The 18488-nt window shown below is 51.1% G+C and overlaps 1 protein-coding gene across 1 annotated transcript; it reads left to right on the top strand.

Moving 5' to 3' along the window:
- The first annotated feature begins 539 nt into the window (after positions 1 to 539).
- Positions 540 to 8768, top strand: LOC108864836 (titin homolog). The gene is made up of 6 exons (XM_029112666.1): positions 540 to 782; positions 928 to 1941; positions 2024 to 4242; positions 4443 to 5309; positions 8215 to 8503; positions 8604 to 8768. Exons 1-6 carry the CDS (start codon positions 540 to 542, stop codon positions 8766 to 8768), a joined length of 4797 nt encoding a protein of 1598 aa, XP_028968499.1.
- Positions 8769 to 18488: the final 9720 nt, after the last annotated feature.

Below are 18488 nucleotides of genomic sequence, written 5' to 3'. Positions count from 1 at the left end.
GGGGTACTCCGAGGTCCGAGTCTCTTCTGTCTCCGTATTGGACCGGCTATACCACTTAATCAGTTGAGTCCACCGGCCACTGATCGTATCCATGGAGGCAGCCGTCTAGTTTTTCATTCACCTAAGAAAAACGAAATCGATCCCGCGCGCAAAATTTAGAGGGTTGTGTTATTGTGCCGGAGTTTCGGTCCTTATCCTGAAGTTTGGCGACAGACCCTTCGCCGTAGAATCGTGGGAAAGAAATCCTGTAGCCGACAGGTATGATTCAGCGTGAGCTGTTCCGTCAGTGACCAACTACCTAATGATCTTCTCGAGAGGCGCAACCCTTCGAAATCGCTCATTCCGATTAGATGTTCTATCGGTTTCGTTGTTTGCGTCAGTATATTGCAAGGAGCCGAGGAAAAGGCGGATCTTTTCTGTTTTCGGCAAGAAGTTCCCCGTTCCCATTTATCGAGGTCACCTGTTTCATCGATCAACAGAATCCAGTGGTACCTTTCCAAGTTCTCCTTGTCACTTTCCTTGAATCCCTCCCGCCAGGTATGAGCGAGAAAACCGGCGAAAGCTCTGCCGACGAAAAGAGCGATGATGACGTTCGACCGACCTCTGCTTATTTCTATTGGATGCTTCAGCATCGGCAGCGATTGATCGAGGAGAATCCCGGCCTATCGGTGACCGAGCTTGCTGAAGTAGCCGGTGAGACCTGGAGACAGCTGCCCAACAAGGATAGATGGATAAGACTGAATAAGGAGGCCAAGGCTAAATGGGACAAAAAGCACGGCAGGGTTCGTTGCTCGAAACTCCCATGCACCAATATCTCGATTCGTTTCTCAGCACCAACTTTTCCTAACTTCATCATCGAATGTGACAGCTCTGGTCAACCTGCCCGTAGAAGAACATCGAGTTGAAGAGCTCAGCTCTCGATTGCAGGTTGCCGATGATGGTGCAGACGAAGTCAGCGAGGATAGCGGAGAGGATGAGGATCACGATGAGGATGGAATCAGTATCGAAGTTAGTCTCGAAACGTACGGCACAGCAGGCACCAACACGTCTGAGAGATCAGAATCGAAGCGCACCGAGGAGCATTCTAAGGAGGAGACATATTCGAGCGAGGATCGCCGTCATGAGAACGATTCTGAGGGAGGATCACATGACGAGGACGAGGATATATCTGCGAGCCGATCTTCGGAATCGAGGAAAAGAAATGCTAAGCGCAAAAGCGACAAAATCAATGTCGCTAACAAAAAAGATGTACGGAGGTCGGAAGAGAAGTCGAAGGATACGAAAGATAAGACAGCTAAAGACATGAAGTCAGGGACCTATCATCATGTGAAGGATGGACAGAGGAATCCCAGGAAGAAGGGGAACACGAACGACGCTGACGGGAGGTCTAAGGTAAAGAAAGAGCCAGAGGCTCGAAAGAGAAAGGCTTCAGTAGCTCAGAAGAAGTCCGATGATAAAAAGGCTGGGGGGGCTTCGGAGCAGTCTAAGCACAGGAAGGGTTCACTGGCTCAGAAGACGCTCAATAAGGAAAGTAGGGCTCAGGCTCCTGAAAAGCCCAAGAAGAAGACCAGTCCGAAGGCTAAGAAGGCTTCTGATCAGAAAGATAATGAGAAAGCTAGGAACGAGAAGTATTCGAAGACTCAGAAAAAGACTGATGGAAGGGAGCCTGGGGCTCTGAAGGAGCCTGGCAAGGGAAATAGGGGGAGGCCGAAGAAGGGCGAGGATCCGAATGCTCCGAAGAAGTCCGATTGGAGAAAAGATGATAGGAACGAGGAGTATTCGAAGACTCGGAAGAAGTCTGATAAGAGTAAAGAGACAGAAACCCAGAAGAAGTCTGATAAGAGAAAGGAGCCAGAAACTCAGAAGAAGTCCGATAAGAGAAAGGTGTCAGAGGCTCAGAAGAAGTCCGATAAGACAAAGGAGGCAGAGGCTCATGAAGAAGTCCGATAAGAGAAAGGAGTCAGAGGCTATGAAGAAGTCCGATAAGAGAAAGGAGTCAGAGGCTATGAAGAAGTCCGATAAGAGGAAGGAGTTAGAGCCTCAGAAGAAGTCCGATGAGAGGAAGGAGTTAGAAACTCGGAAGAAGTCCGATAAGAGAAAGGAGTCAGAGACTCAAAAGATTTCCGATAAAAGAAAGGAGTCAGAGGCTATGAAGAAGTCCGATAAGAGGAAGGAGTCAGAGCCTCAGAAGAAGTCCGATAAGAGAAAGGAGCCAGAAACTCAGAAGAAGTCCGATAAGAGAAAGGAGTCAGAGACTCAAAAGAAATTCGGAAAGAGTTTGGAGACAGGGATCCCGGAGAAGCCTGGGCACAAGAAGAAGATGATGATGGACGGAAGGTCCAAGATTGAAGAAGAGCCAGAGGCTCCAAAGAGAACCCTAAGCCAGAAGGCTTCGCGGGCTCAGAAGGAGTCCGTTGCTAGAAAAGCGAGCGGAGCTCTGAAGGAGTCTGAGCATAGAAAGAGTTCAAAGGCTCAGAAGTCCGGAAAGGCAAGTGAGGGACAGGCTCCAGAGGAGCCTAGGGACAAAAGGGATCCGACGGCCCAGAGGGATTCTGATGAGAAAATTACTGGAAAGGCAAGCAGGAAACAGGATTCAAAGACTCAGGAGAAGCCTGATGAGAAAAAGGCGCCGGAGGCTCCGAAGAAGTCTGAGCTTAAGAAGAATTCGAAGGCTCGGGTGAAATATGAGATCGGGAAGGATTCTAAGGCTCAGAAGAAGTCTGAGGTCGAGAAGAACTCAAAGTCTCACAAGGAGTCTGAGCTCGGGAAGAATTCAAAGGCTCAGAGGAAATCTGAGCTCGAGAAGAATTCTGAGGCTCAGAAGCAGCCTGGGGTCGAGAAGAATTCAAAGTCTCAGAAGGAGTCTGAGCTCAGGAAGAATTCAAAGGCTCAGGGGAAATCTGAGCCCGAGAAGAATTCTAAGGCTCAGAAGAAGTCTGAGCTCGGGAAGAATTCAAAGGCTCCGCAGACGTCTGAGCTCGAGAAGGATTCTAAGGCTCAGAAGAAGTCTGAGCTCGAGACGAATTCAAAAGCTCAGAAGAAGTCCGACAAGAAAGAGGAGCTAGAGGCTTCGAAGAAGTCCAAGCACAGAAAAAGTTCAGAGGCTCAGAAGGAGTCCGAAAGGGAAGACAAGAGAAAAGCTCCGAAGGAGGCTAAGGACAATGAGGGTCCGGGGGCTCAGGAGGAGTCTCATGAGGAAAATGATGTAAAGGCTATGGACAAAAAGGATACAAAGACTCCGAAGAAACTTGAGACGTCGAAGAAGTCTGGAGGCAAGAAGGAGTCTGAGTGCCCGAATCCATTGAAGTCGAGGATCGGGGATGGAAGGGAAAAAGACGCTGGCAGACAGGATTCCAGGGCATGGAGGTCTCCGTGTAAAGACGAGGAACTTCCTTCTGATGGGACTTCTGATAAGGAAGACCACGGAAAGGGGACGGGGAGCAGTTCCCAAGCTGGAGAGCCGAGAAGATCGCCAACGAAGCGAAGGAAGGGGCTCGAGGCTCCGAAGGAATCTAGAAGTAGACAGGCTGCTCAACAGGCTCAGCAGGAATCCGATGAGAGGAAGGTCTCTCCCTCGGAGCAGAGGAGCAAGAGAGAGAAAAATGAGGGCGTCAAAGGAGAGGAACTGTCGATACCCGAAGTCCTGGAGGGAAGACTTACGAGGAATCGAACTTCCCGAACGGCAAGAGAAGAAGGTAGTAAAGGAACAGTTAGTCGAGATGTGAAATCGACATCTGGGCAGGAGAAGAGACAGTCCTCTCAAGCTCAATCTCCCAATCGTGAAGAAGGTGGGAAAGGTGGGGAAGGGAAGAACCCAGGCAAGCAGCCTCCGCGCTCCCGAGCCACAGAGAGAGAGAACCCCACTGGCGGATCCGCTGATGAGATTGACGATGAGAATAGGATCAGGGAAGATGAGCCTGGGGGTAGAACATCGAAGTCTGCGTCAGGGGAGGACACGATCTTCTTCGAGAGGAAGAAGCAGGGAGCGATGACTGGAGCCGTGAAGGGTGCAGAATTGTCGGAAGCGCACACTGATGGAGATGAGCCCAAAGGGGAAAAATCTGCCGACAATGGCGAATTGAAGGAGAATGCGAAGTCTTCGAAAGCCCCGCGCCTGGGAAGGAATCCATTCGAGAAAAAATCCATCTTTGAGGAAGCGGTTGATGCGATGAAGAGTTTGAGGAAAAAGTCGACGACGTTCAAAAATCGAAGCTGGAGCATGAAGCTCCCGTTGTGGAAAAAGTAGATGGTGATAGGGACATGAATGATCCACGTGAGCAATCGAGATCGCAGAAACAGGGGAAGTCCTCTGAGACTGAATCTCCCTATCGCAAGTGGCATCCTCAGTCGCGAAGAACGGGGAAAGAAAACCTCACGGGCAAATCTACCAGGAGGGAACTACATGAGCCTCGTGATGGGTCTTTTGAATCTGCACTCGGAAGGAAGAAGATCCCTGACGAGGGAAAATATCACGAAGCGAGGACGGAGGTCGTGGAGGATGCAGAACTGCCGGAAGCGCGAGCTGGAGAAGATGAGCTCACCGGGAGAAAATCTGCCGTCAAGGCCAAGGACGGCGACGGCAAGGAGGATGCGAAACCATTCGAAGCCCTCAGCTTGAAAAAGAAGCTATCCGAGAAAAAATCCATCTTCGGGAAAGCGGCTCATGCGATAAAGAAGTTGAGGAAGACAGTCGACGACGTCAGAACGCTCAAACCCGAGGATAATTCTCTGGGTACGAAACGAGAAGAAGGTGGTAAGGGGGGAAATCATGAAGTTGAGCAATCGGAATTGCGACGGAGGGAAAGAAACTCCTTCCAAGGTAAATCTCCCCATCGTGGAGAAGCGGAGACGGAAGCCGAGGAGGGTGCAGGGTTCTCGAATAGGCAAGCTGAAAGACATGAACCAGCCGGGAAAGAATCCGCCGATATAGCAATGAACAGTGAAGGCGAGGAGGATGCGAAGTCACGGGGAACCTCAAGCGTGAAGGAGAAGCCTTCGAAGAAGAAATCCATCTTCGAAGGAGCAGCTGATCTGATGAAGGGTTTGAGACGGAAAGTTGATGTCAAGAAGCTCAACCCGAAGAACGCGGCAAAAGATTTATCGAAACCTGGAACGGAGGACGAGGGAGAGAACTCCGACGGAGCGGAGTCATTGAAGATGGCGAGTCAGAAGAAGAATCCACCCGAAGGGCAACCAGTCGAGATAGCTCAGAAGGCAGCTGAGACAGTCAATAATTCGGGAACCGAGCTCGCGGACGCTGAAGCAGATCCGATGGTTAAGAACGGGATGAAAGGAGCCGGCATATCTTGGTCTCGGAAGAAACGTATCCGACATGAGGTCTCGGATGGAGAAGAATCCGAGATACGGCGGACACCACAGAAGAGAGCGAAGGAAGATTGAGCCACTGAACGGAGGAGGGGAACGGATGATTCTCACGGGACACTCGTTAGAGGGATAGGTAACAAACACGTGCCCGCATATAGGGAAATCCGAGTCGACTTATCTCTCATCATTATTCGTTATTTAGGATAGACAATATCGTATCGAGAGGGGGGTTTCGGCCACAACCAGATCCAGAGACATTTGGATTGACCCGGGAACAATCACGCGACCTGTTGAGACACTTCGCGATCGACGCTCGATTCCCGAGTAGCTCCTTACAGGAAATAGATCGCCCTGAGAAGTCCGGAAATTATTAAAATCGCGTCCGATCAAACCAGCAGGTTCGTCCAGCCAGTTCTGTTCCCAAGAGGGATCTCACCTTCAGCTCGCTCTGGGAGATTCATTCTCTTTAGCGGAGGGTCGAAATCATAGAAACCTTGTAGCTGCGAGGGGGTCATGGATGCGGGGAAAATATCAGGTACTTATTGTTAGATGAACTCCTGGGAAGATGCTTGGACTCCTGCCTGCTGAGATGCGCGGGGGACGCAGACCTTGTTGTCTGCTCTCGGATGCTCCTCAGAACCCGTAGCGAGGGAATCAGCCCGAAAGTTGCATGCTCATGTACGACCTGAGTGCGAATCCCGCATCCTATGAGTTCCCAGGGCTCATCAGTGTGGAGTGCCGCCATTTTGAGAATTCGCGGAATTCGTGGTGTTGGCTGACCGCTTCCACGAGTCAAGTTTGCGAAGTCGACGACGATGGACAAGTGTCTTGCTTCGAGTGATTGAAATCTTCTGAATTACTGATCACGAAATCATCGAGGAGGAGCTTCTCGAGCTCTGGGAACGAGTCGGACATCCCGCTCTACACTGAAGATTGTGCCTCGAGACGAGAGCCGGAGCTAGTTTCCAGCATACCGGATTTTCCTATATTCCTTGACAAGAACCCACTCCCGGTATGAGCCTGCGCGGCGAAGGCAGGCGGAAGCGCAGAACACGCAAACGCGAAGAGCACAGCGTCGGAATACATTACAAAGGGAAAATTATACAGCCCAAAACCGCCTATTTCCTCTGGATGCTGGAAGAAAGAACTTGGGCTCGGGTTGTCCGAGAAAATCCCGAGCTGAAAGGGAAGGAAATACTGGCGGAATGCGGCAGACAATGGCGGGCTCTTCCTGATCGGGAAAAATGGGTAAGGAAATTCAAGCGATTGAAGAAAGAATGGAAGGAACACAAGGAGAACAAGATGAAAAATCAGGTTTGTGACGATGTTCTGTTGAGGAAGTGATGCTCGCGCCTGGGCTCTCATTCATATATATCGTGCTAAGATGGACGAACTCCCCTTTCATAGTCCGACGAAGATGACGACGACTCAGATGAAGACTTAGAGGAGGAGGATTGAGCAAAAGATTCTCGATCTCATCGAGGGAAAGAGCCCCCAGCTCTTCACAATAAGGGATTTGGAACCCGGAGATATCGTCGTGAGATCTATTGTCTGGAATGTCGATGTCTAAAAGAGAGATTCAATCCCAGGGAGTAGCCGACGCAGCCCTAGATAGGAGTCCCTGTCCATGAGCGCCCGTCTTCGACTTGGGCTCATAATTTCCGACAGAATAAATTCTTAGAGATCGGGTAACGCATGACCATCCCAGAGCTATGACAGTATCATGAGCTCTAGGAAATCCTCATCGGATTCGCGCCTCTGAATCGTCGTAGCTCCTCCGCTTCGGACAGAGTTGAGGCCCCGCGGAAAAGTGCGAATGCAGCGAAGACCCGTCGGAAACTTCGGTCCGAGTGGAGTGTTCTCGGAGATTCCTCGAACGGCAGCGCATCGGCATCGAGACAAACCCCTGCCGAGCCGGTTCCTTATTATCACGAGGTACTCGCGTACTCAGTGCCCACCACATTCTTTGTGGCAGACGCCTGGACGTCCGGCTCCGGCGCAGAGAGCTTGAAGTGTCCGCTGTCATACTGTCATGGTGATGCCCTGTGGTCCCGATCTCCCGCCGATCGAGAATTGAAAATCGATCCGGAAGAATAGAAACGGACAATGGGTGCGGAAGCTCTTCCACGAGAAAGGATGAGGGATCAATCAACTTTTCAGGGCGGAGGGCTGCAACCAGAAAGGGAGAGCTTACATGAAGGAAGCTCCACAAATCCTTGCCCGCCCGATTGCAGTCTCCGTGTCCATCGGAATCCAGTTTTCCAGAGATTTCGACGGGCCGCCCATAGTGCTTACAGTGCTCAGTTGCGAGTTGCGGGTACTCCAGTAAATAGGTACTCTTCATCTGCATAGAGCGATACGCATATCGAAGCGTGGAAAATCAAGTTCCGCATGTCCGAATGGAAGTCGCTACTTTATACATCTAAGTGAACAAAGTTATCTGAGTTGATATCGCAAAAATCGGAGTGGTGTTCGCACTCGTCAATTCCCGACGCTGTAGTCGCACTCAGGTGATTTTTCCACTTTTGGTTTCGGGTTGTAGACCGTATTGGTACAGCGAATCATGCGGTCCGGGAGGGATCGAGTCGCAGCCGAAGCATCGTGCGATCTCCTGATTCAAGCCGTCGACGCACCCTGGCGACGTATAGCATACGTCCCGACCGATTCTGATAGAGGAACGTGTATGTTCTGAGCCGATCCACAGATACCGGCTCGTCTTCATGCGCTCGACTCACACAGTGGAGGTCCCCGGAAACGGACGCTCAGCCGGCCGTGAACGGCGTGCACCAGAGCTGAAAAAGGCTCTCTCCCCGCACGCAATTTTCTTCCCGTTTCCCCTCTGGAGAGGGCTGATCCAGTCGGAATAATCACCCCCCCCCTCCCTTCCAGGCAAATGAGTAGCGGCAGAAGTTCTGGTGGGAGTGAAGAAGTTTCGGCCAAGAGTGAAAGTAGGAAGACGAAAGCGAAAGGCAGAAAGGCGGTTCGCCCGACAACGCCTTACTTTTTGTGGATGCTGCGGAATGTGGACCGGATCAAAGCTGACAACCCTGGTCTGAGCGTCGTCGAAATCGCGAAGATTTGCGGCGAAGAGTGGAACGAGCTTTCTGATCAAGAAAAATGGGTGAAAAAGAATAAAAAAGCCCGGGAGGAATGGCGCAAAAAGCACGGACCCTACAAGGTTAGCACGGACGCTCTCGCTCCTCCACCCCTTGTTGCGGAGGTGTATTCAGGAATCTCACGCGTGTTCCCTCCTAAATTCGATCAGCTTTCGATTCCAGAAGGGGGCGCGTCAAAAGAACGCTAGCGAAAAAGATGAAAAAAGCGCAAGTAGAAGCCGCAAGAGTAAAACTGAAGAGGGCAGCGAGGATGATGACGACGACACTGAGGAGAATGATGGTGGCGCTACAGACAATGACGAAGACGAGGACCAAAGTGGCGAATAGAGCGACAGTACAGAGGGCAACTGGGGTGAATCGGCGACAGGCGGGTCAAGCCATAAGGCGAATCTGATGACTCATGAAGAAATTTCTCGCTCCAGCCATTCATGTATTCTTCTTGAGAATTCCACTGCGAGGTATAGAAAGGATCTGATCAAGAATTGAGTCGCATTGCGCTTGGGATAAGTTATTTTCTGCATGTTGCTCCAGCTCAGCCATGGTCGAGAGCCGATTTCCCTTCTGGAAATCGGTGGACCTGCAGCGGAGCCACCTCGACATCATCCTCGTGAAGGAACCGCAGTCCCTAGAACGTCATCCACCGGCTCGTGACAGTCTACAAAGCGCGGAATAGCAGTAATTGGCTCTCCATATACGACTCCGGCGGACGTGTTTTGCGTTTTATCAGTGCGCGCGTAATTCCTTATCTTAGTTCCGAGCCCAGCAAACTGGAAAGCCATTAGTAACTACTCATTAAGTAAGCAAATTATGACCGAAGATGGATGCATTTCGACAGAATCGAAAGAACACGTCTAGATTCACGGACTCGTCCTGGATTCAGAGGGACCTCGGACGGTTTCAAGCCCTGGGCTCTCAGCCATGGAGCCGTCACTTTCAGGAACCATGAAGTCTAGAAATCGCTCATGAACCCTGGGAGTCTCGAATCATAAATTCTGGAAGCAGTGCTCAAGAGCGAGCTTGAGAGGATTCTGACATTGACTGCGGGATACACTCATCCCCCAATGGGACTATGCTGTTCAGCTAATTGCACAGAGCTCGCGCAGCTCTTAGGTGTCGCGTCGATGATCGATCACTAATGCCCGCTACGACGACGGGTCGGGTCAAACAGGGAGGTGGCTCGTGACCAAGCAGAATGATCGTTATGCCCGACCCGCTCAGACCCACGGGAACTCCTGGGACACAGCTATGCTAAGTTTGCGTTCCGAGGCTTATTGTGTGTTACAGAACATCGGGACAACTCCGAGGAGGGAAACGGGGAATCTTGAGCTCGCTCAGCACAGATTGATGAAGACCGCTGGATATAGCGGGTTGCCGACTTTGACGTCCATAGATGACGCTACCGATATTCGGCTGAAGAGTTTCAGGACGTTGCGAGGGAGTTTACAGCAATTTACAGCCCAGATGATTCCCAAAACTAACAGACAGCCCATAAAACATTCGCTTCTTCCACCGAAGCCGGCTGCCAGCTGAGGGCGTCAAGTTCAATTGCGCGATCTTTGCGAGGACGGGCTCATCGAAAAAGTTTCCGACAACGTTACCTGACTCCAATCGGTTCGGATCCGCACTGCTCAGCAGTTGATCGTAAGAGTTTCTCGGAAAATGAGGATCTGCGCTCTGCTCCTCCTCTCATTCATCGCCGGCACTCTCGAGGTTTGTCTCTGTCCCGATAAATGGCTCGACTCACTCAGAAGTATAAGTCGAGGCATGCCGCTGCGTTATATAAGTTCACTGCTTGATATCCTCGACTTGCTCTCCCCAAAAGGTTCGGGTAGACAATGATCTGTGGTCCTACGCCTTCGGCAGCGGAGACGATGCGAGCCCTGCAAGCGAAGAAGCGCCACACAACTCGAAAGTTCCCTTCTTACCTCTCGCAGCTGGAAATATCATTCGGGAGCTCGGTGGGTTCTTGTTTCGATTCTAATCCGGAAGCCGTGCTGGGTATACCTTACGGACGTTGAATTCTAATATTTATCAGCGGTTCTAAACCTGCGCACTCTCAAGAGACGAGGAATTTGCAGAGACGTCCCGCACGGGAACTCTCGAAGAGACGCTTGAGAGATTAATTTGGAGGAAGATCGATCTTGAAACGAAATTACGAGAAGCCGCTGATTTCGGATCACCTCTGACCATATTCAAGCTGATGAAAGAACGCCTCAATCTCGTGAAAGACCTTCACGATGCTCGAGAGAAGCTCATCCAGCTAAAGCTCGAGAACCTTGATAAGAAGAGGCAAGTCGCGAAGAGCATCGTAGACTCCGAGGACGCCATTTCATTCGATTTATTCATGCAAACGCTGTCGCTTATTTACGGCAACGATCTGGAAGCGAGAGCCGCCGAAATCAAGCGGTAAGTTCACCGAGACTGGGAAGAAATCCTTGGGTCGAGGGGGATATCGAACTCGTTCCTTTGAGATTCCAAAGCTTTATCGAGCGCCCCTTTTTCGGAACACACGCTCGTTTCCAGCGAGACTGAGAAGATGTTCGAGAAGCCGTTTCTTCGTCCCGTCGTTTCGATATCATCACCCGGAGGCCTCCCAAGGAATTGCACTGTTGTGACAGCGATATACCAGAACTTCAGGAGACACCACACTCCGGTTCTGAAAAATAATGAGTTTTCGATCGTCACTACAGTCTCCGGATTCACAGGTGAGTCGGGCCTCGATTCGAATATTCACTGTGATAAGCGCCGTACTCCAATAATCTCCGAGACATCCGTCTGTCTCGCCGGGCAAGTTGCTTCTATGAACATTACTCGAATCCACAGCTGACAGACTTCATCTTGGAGTCGATTTCTTCGGGGTCAACTACACCCAGGCGAATACCGAGTCTGAAGATAGTGGAGAAAATGAATTGACCGATGAGTTGATTTTCCGAAAAGAAGTCATCATAACTCAGATGAATCTGACACGAGCCCGTCTTCAGAGAGAATTTGAAGATCTCAAGTCTCTCACGAAGAAGCAGAAGAAAACTCTCAAGAAGCGACCCAAAAAAACCTCGGACGAAATCGAGAAGTTGGAGAACAAACTTGCGAAAAAACATGCCGAGATCGAATATGGAAAAGCCAGGAAGCAGATGAAGCTGATTGTGAAAGAATTGGAGAGACAGCAGGAATTCTTGCGGGGACTCGACGCCATCGAACGCGAAGCTCTGGTACACCAAGAACAGGCAATGAAGAAGTTCCATAAGAAACAGCGAGATATCTTGGCAACCAAGCTCAAGAAGAAGGATAAAAAAATCGCAGATAAATCGAGTCGGAAGGAGAAGAAAGGCAAAAAAGCCGATGAAAACTCGGCGAGCAACAATACTCCTCAAAAGGCTCCGAGCGCAGATTCTCTTTCCGAGTCGGACGCATCTCCGGCTCTGGATGTGACGCAAACTTCGGCGTCTATTTCGACGAGCCGAGATTTAGAGGCGGGGGAGGGAAGCATTACTTCTTCCAGAACAGGCCTCGACTTCGTCACTAAATATACCGAGTTCTCATCTGAAGAGATACAGGATGGGATGAACAATGAAACTGTATCGACAGAAACGGACGTCGGCGTCGATCTCCAGGGAAATGAGGTTTCGCCCGCGTCGTCGGGAGGAATGTCCGGGCTTCAAAATAACAGCTCTCCGACGTCTTCGGACTCCCGAGTCAGAGCGGACAGTGGGGCCGGGGAGAGCGACAAAAATCAGCTCGGTGGCTCTCAAACCGATCGACCCACTCGAGCCGACCCGAGGAGGGATCAAGGACCGGCAACAGATGGAGCCTTTTCGTCGGATCGAGGTGAGGAAAATATCCTAGAAGAGGATGAGTCTATCGGGGACGATGGGCGACGCGATGGAGCAACAGAAAGTCAAGAACTGAGTGATGTGTTCGGCGAACCCGGGAACCCGACAGATCTGTACCCGGTTCCTGACACTGCGACAGTTTCAGACGGAAGATGAGCCCAGACTCACAAGAACACGAAAATAACTGTGGATATCGCTCGTAATAATGTTAACGGAGTCTTCAAGATAAAGTTTTGTCTCCCCTCTCAATTCCGCGTCGCTTGCTCTCTCCAGCTAGCTCCTCGAGAGACGGGGAAGCTCGACCTTGATCCCACGGAGCCCTCAGCTCGGGTTACTTCGACTCCCCGTTTTCTTTCCTGATAAAATCAAATTGTTTTGTTCCAATGCGTCCAGTGTACCTAATGCGATGACAGTCAAAGGTTCCGCGGTTTCACAGGGACAAATATGGAGAAATATAGCCCGAAACCTAGTACAAGGAGTCCGCGAAAGCCCAAATAGATTTCATATCAGTACGATGGGGAAACCGACGATTGGGAAGACGCAACTCTCTTATCTAGGGTTGCAGCCGGTGCTGATAACGAGGGGTACTGACCCTCGACCCCTAAAACTGGAGCTCTCCGAGAGACCAAGTACCGTTCTTCCGCGGTTGAAGTCAGGCAGTTCTCTCAGAGCTCTCAAGGAGATAACAGAGCGGATCATCCCGCAGAATCCGAGTCGGAGTAGTAGCAGTAGTCTCCTGGATACTTTCTTTCTCAGATAGGTAGTATCACGCCATCGTATCGTCCACGATTGCAGGCATTCCTTCACAGGAGGAGAAGCTGACAATTCTTCGATGATTCATTCTCCCGATCAAAGCGGGGGTGAGCCGGTGTCCCGTTAAGAACTACTGTGGAAAGAATAGCCCAACGTCTTTGAATCGATACCGGTGAAGGTAGCACTTGAGGCTCTCTACCCAGGTGGCGCGGGAGCCACGCTCAAGCCATCTAGCCTCTGGCCAGCAGCGGCATCCTAAAAGGAGAACACCTACTGTTGGGACTCAGCCCTTGATGGCGGGCGACAGCAAAATATTTTTACTGAATCCTAGGGAAGCGAGTTTTCCTATGATGTCAATCACGAACTTGTAAAACTCTGGAATTCATTGAGCCACAAGGGGGAGAGCTCCGAATCTGAGCCGGTTCGTCGTTGAAGTTCCTCGGAATCGAGCTGTTGGAGTGAGCATTTTCTGGCCGCTGAGGCTCCGCGGTAGTGCTCTCCCTCTGTGTAGGTCCCTTCCATACCTCATGATCTGACGAGGCCTCCCGCAGTCCTCAAATGAAGAAGATTCGATGCAAACCCCGGCATGAGATCCGCCCCCGGGGCTTTCCGCAAATCGAGATCAATCTGTGTAGTGTGAAGGCTCATGAATATCACGCTCAATCGGTCCGGTATCTTCTGGTTTACAGTGGAATCTCGTGACCACGAACCTCGCGGATTCGGCGAATTCTGTTCGTTGTAGTTAGCAATCGCCGTGCGAAAGATTTTTTATCATTATGTCTATGGCGAACCAGCCTTCGGACGGAGGAAAAAAGTGTTCGTTGTTCCGTGAATTCGCTTTATCGGATATTCTTGAGTCGAGATTTTTCTGCACCATCTATTGAGACTTTTTCTTTTGATCGAGTGTTCAGCATCCGCTTGATGAGTACTGAACCTAATACTCCCGCAGGCGCGGCTGTCGATCCTTGGGAACTCGCAGCTCGCAATCGATGAAAAAAAGAGGAAACGTGACCGCCGATCCCGTCACCTACCCCGAAGAAGTGTCGTGGAGGTGGTTCTCCCAAAGGAGTAGATTAGTCAAGAAAATCGGGATTTATTTTCATCTCTGGATATGGAGCAGTTCTCCCAGATGTTACGACGCAAGAACGGATGAATCCTTTCCTGAAAATGTGATCTATACAGATCGACTCCTGGGTTTCTAGCTTGAGAACAGAACATAGCACCGATCGGAGGAACCCCCGATCGATTTTCCCCGATCATTCTGAGCTCCTCCTGATCTACGTTCCACCCGACTCACTCAACTACAGGGGTTCGAGCGTTGGATATCGCGCACACCAATCGAGGCTTTCTTGGACTGTTGACGAGAATTGAGTCAGCTCAGCTTCTGCTGGGTGGCGATATTCCGATTATTCTCGTGCTGATTCTTGAGATGAACGGGAACACTGCTCCCGGAAAGAGTGTACATCGAGCCTACCGAAACAGGAACTTGCCGGGAAATTGGCCTCGTATGACCGATTCGGATTTAATTTTCAGATTGAATTGCTGCGAATCCCACTGTAAGCTGGGTCGAGAGTCTAGAATCGGGTCACGAATGGATAGACACGTACTCGCAGTTTACGCAGGCCAATCCTTCCCCTGCCATTATTTACGTAAACGGAGTTTGAGGACAGGCCAATGAGGCCACTCCGGTGTGGAGGGCTGTGGGATGGCCGTTGGAGCTCGTGATGTCCACATGATGTCGGAAGATATACATGAGCGAGTTCAGTTCTTCCATGGATGTACTTCTCCGCATACCAGCCCTTGACCTTCAATGTCATCACGCTCGAAGAATTCTCGGATAGCGTCCCTTTCTCCAGTCTGGCCGAATGACATCTCCAGCCTCATAACGAGCCTTATGCTTGTGAATCGTGAGACAAGGATACTTTCACTTCGGGAGCCTTCGATAATGATTGGTCCGAAGCAGGTGCGGCATCCAATTCTCTCGAAACTTTCATTTCGCGCCGACTCGGTGGCGCGCGTGATGAGAATTTCCCGACAGGTCTTCTCGTGCTCGCCTTGTACATGATCTCAGGGTCTGGAATCAAAGGGCAGAGTGAGCGAGTGCAGCGGAATCCACAACTTCAAAATATGTCCAAGAAGTGAACCATACGGGTCAGAGATATTCAAGGCCGGAGATAATACTTGATACAATATTGCGGTAGAAAGTTGTCGAAATATTGATCTTCCATGTTCCATAGATCCAAATATCTCCGATTCACAACCTCCGCTCTGTAGCTCACGGAAACCGGCTTCGGTACTGACTGAATAATCCTCGGATTTTGGACTCGGATCTAATAGATTTCCGCTCGATGCGCAGAACCAATTAAGCTGCAGCGCGTTGCGGAAGTGAAAATGTGACAGTGTGTAAGACGCAGGAAGAATCGTCGGCCGTGTATTCAGCCCGACAGCGAAGTTCAGCGGGGAGACCACCTGAAAGCGACGATGAGACGCCAGCCCACAACCCACAAGCCTCTGCGAGGCGAGCTGCTCATACTGAGAAAAAACATGGAGCTCGCAGCCTCGGGGAAAGTCAACAGAGGCTCCTCCGGCTGTACGCGACTGCCGGAGAACGGGCGAGAAGCAATTCTGAATGAGAAAAGAGTTCTTGATAGCGGTCCCTATCAGTTGCGAATAAAGTTTCTCAGATTGAGTTGTTCAAGCTCACGTCCGGAATACCCCCTCTCGGCCGGACACCGTTGAATGGCGGCGCGACGCAGTGAGCGAATCGATTGTGAAACCCTTCCGCAACGCGCAACGAATACAAGGTCTGGTTATTGCGGAACTTCAAGAGGAGCCCCATTCGAGTACTGAGCGTCTCGAAGAGCGGCCGTGGCGGCATCCGCGAAGGCACACTTCTGGCTAAATTCCAGATTTCAATGGATGGCGCAGTTCTTGACGGACTTTCCTGCGCCGGCTGCCTCCGCGCTGACTTTGATATGAGGGGAAACATTTAGAACGAAGGGCAAAGGCTCCACCTCTAAATAAATGCTGTCCGACGCGCTACACACTTCCCAACTCAGTCAGAAAGTCTGTCAGCTGATACGACGCAGTTGGGCTTGGCGTCCAATCGCGCTCCGATACCGGTCTTCACGGTGTCCCTTCAAATGCCTCCGTCGTCGGTCCGAAAGCGACGAGTCTGTTCATATTCTAACTGTCGATTAGAAAGCCGAGACCTTTCGCAAGTGAATTCGACGAGGATTCTCGTTTCGGCTCCGATACGTCTTTCAGAGAGCGATGAATGAATTTGACCGTGAAAACTCCAATGGGGCATCGAGTCGACAATATTCCGATCCGGAGAGATGCCGATTTCCGAAGAACATTCCCAAGCTCCCAATTAGAAAAAGTTCGTTGCCGGCCACCGGTTGGGCCGTGGATCGATTTTCATCCCAAACGAACCGGCGTCGTCATCTCGCTTCTCTCCGCGGTTGCTCGACTGGATGCTTGGGTTGACTATTCGCCGTTCGTTCTCCCAGCTGACCGACCGGCAAAGCCGGTGTTGAGCTTTCTGCGCAGTTTCCACTGGATAAAAGGTTCTTGAAGCGATACGGTCCGTCGGAAGATGCCGGCTGTCCGGTACTTTCAATCTATGGAGTTGGAGAAGTTTATCAAAAACTCGATTGGAACTGAGATAATACATCCATAGACGGGCTGTCAGCCTCGAGCAGCGACAGTTGTCGCTTCCTAGATCGAAATACATCCGGAATGCGAAGACTGAACTTGTCACAGGACGCCGCAGTAGAATCTCACTCTGCCGGCCGGTGATCGGTCTCATCTCCGCCAAGGTTAGACTGAAACGCAGCGAGTGGGTAAGGTACTCGGAGGGTCCCCGATAGAGCTCGGCGTTCAAGGTTCCGTCTCCGAACCCAGGGGGGTCGACCCCAACAATCGCTCGATTTCATGTTTTCCATTCGAATTCGCTGTGTCGTCTCAATGAATTTATCAAGCGGCGGGAACGCTGCGCAGACGATCACGGTCGTTCGGAGTCACTGCCGACAAACAACCCTCGGAAAGAGGGCGGATTTTCTCGCAGCGCACGCGCACCAAGCAGCTGACGAACAGCTGATCCGGCTCTCCGTTGCAGGCTTGGAAACGATGGAAAATCATCATGAAAAATTTCCTGAGGGAGCCGATCGAGTAATTTCGAGTGTCATGGATTTTTTCCGCGGAAATTCAGAGAAATACCGGATTCTAAACGCCGGTTTCGGCCGGTGTCTCTGGTGAAGCCGAAATAGGTCACAGTCGGGAGCGGCAGTGATTGGCCGCGCTCTGTCACGTGAGCTGTTCGACTCTCCCTGCGGTGCCGGCCGCCGCAGCTGGGTGAGTTCCCTCGACCGCCGCCGCCGCTGCCGCCGTTCAGGACGACGGCTATACGACGACTGTTTGATGATAACAGCGGCCGCGGAAGCAGCAGCAGCAGAGAATCAGCTGGCTACAGCAGCAACGTACTGACTGTCGGACGAAACTCACGAACAGTGAGAGCTCATCCGCCGGTGGATTTTTACTCCGATGTGGGCAACGATCAACACGCAACAGCAGCAAATCATTGAACCACTGGTTACCGATGGCTATTCGTAGTACCAACAACAGCAACAACATCATCTGTACCAGAGCGACAACAATTTCAGCAACAGTCGAATCGACGACGAAAACAACAACGATATCGGATTCGGTGGTAGTGTTGGCAGCACCGGTGAGAGCGTTCCTACAAGGACAGTCTTCACGCTCATTGTCGCCATCGTCGTCAGAACCGAATCTAACGGAAGAAGAATCCATCGTTAGCAACAGCTAGGAGCGTTCGCCGCTGCTCGAGCAGCGTCCACGGGAACGTCCTCAGCCAGAACTGTTGGGCGGTGTTGTGCGTCGGATTACAACGGAAGCTTATTCTGTCAGCTGTGCAGGTGTCTGAGCGGATTTCAGTGATTTTTTCCATCGATGTTGAGCGATCCCACCTGACGACCGCAGGGTGAGCAGAGCTGTCGTACGTTACTCGCCTCGACGGTATCCTATCACCGTCGACGACAACATCATCACGACCACCGCAATAAACAGTGTGAAGTGAGTGCAGTTCTCAAACTAGCGAGTGCGATTGTGTTGTCTGAAGCGTCGTCCGACTGAACGAGCCGGTAGAGAGATTGCTGTCGAGCGAGCCAGCCAGCAAGCAAGCAGGCAACCGACCGACCGGCCGAACGACCAAGTGGAAGACTGGGCATCGATCATCGATCGTGTGTACGTACGTTACTCAATCAATCACTCAATCCATCCATCCATCTGTCATTCATCCGACTGATTGGCTGATTGAGTTCGGTTCCCCATCGACACAATCATCGTCTAAGTGAACGATTGTTGAGAGATTGAACGACGACTGCTAATCAATTGACTTATTGATGTCCCATTGAACTGTTGACTCTGTGATTGTGTGATCTGA

Source organism: Galendromus occidentalis, unplaced genomic scaffold (assembly GCF_000255335.2).
Source record: "Galendromus occidentalis unplaced genomic scaffold, Mocc_1.1 scf7180000077524, whole genome shotgun sequence".
Taxonomy (NCBI): Eukaryota; Metazoa; Arthropoda; class Arachnida; order Mesostigmata; family Phytoseiidae; genus Galendromus; species Galendromus occidentalis.
The sequence above is the reverse complement of the archived record's forward strand: the minus strand, read 5'-3'. Positions and strand labels throughout refer to the sequence as shown.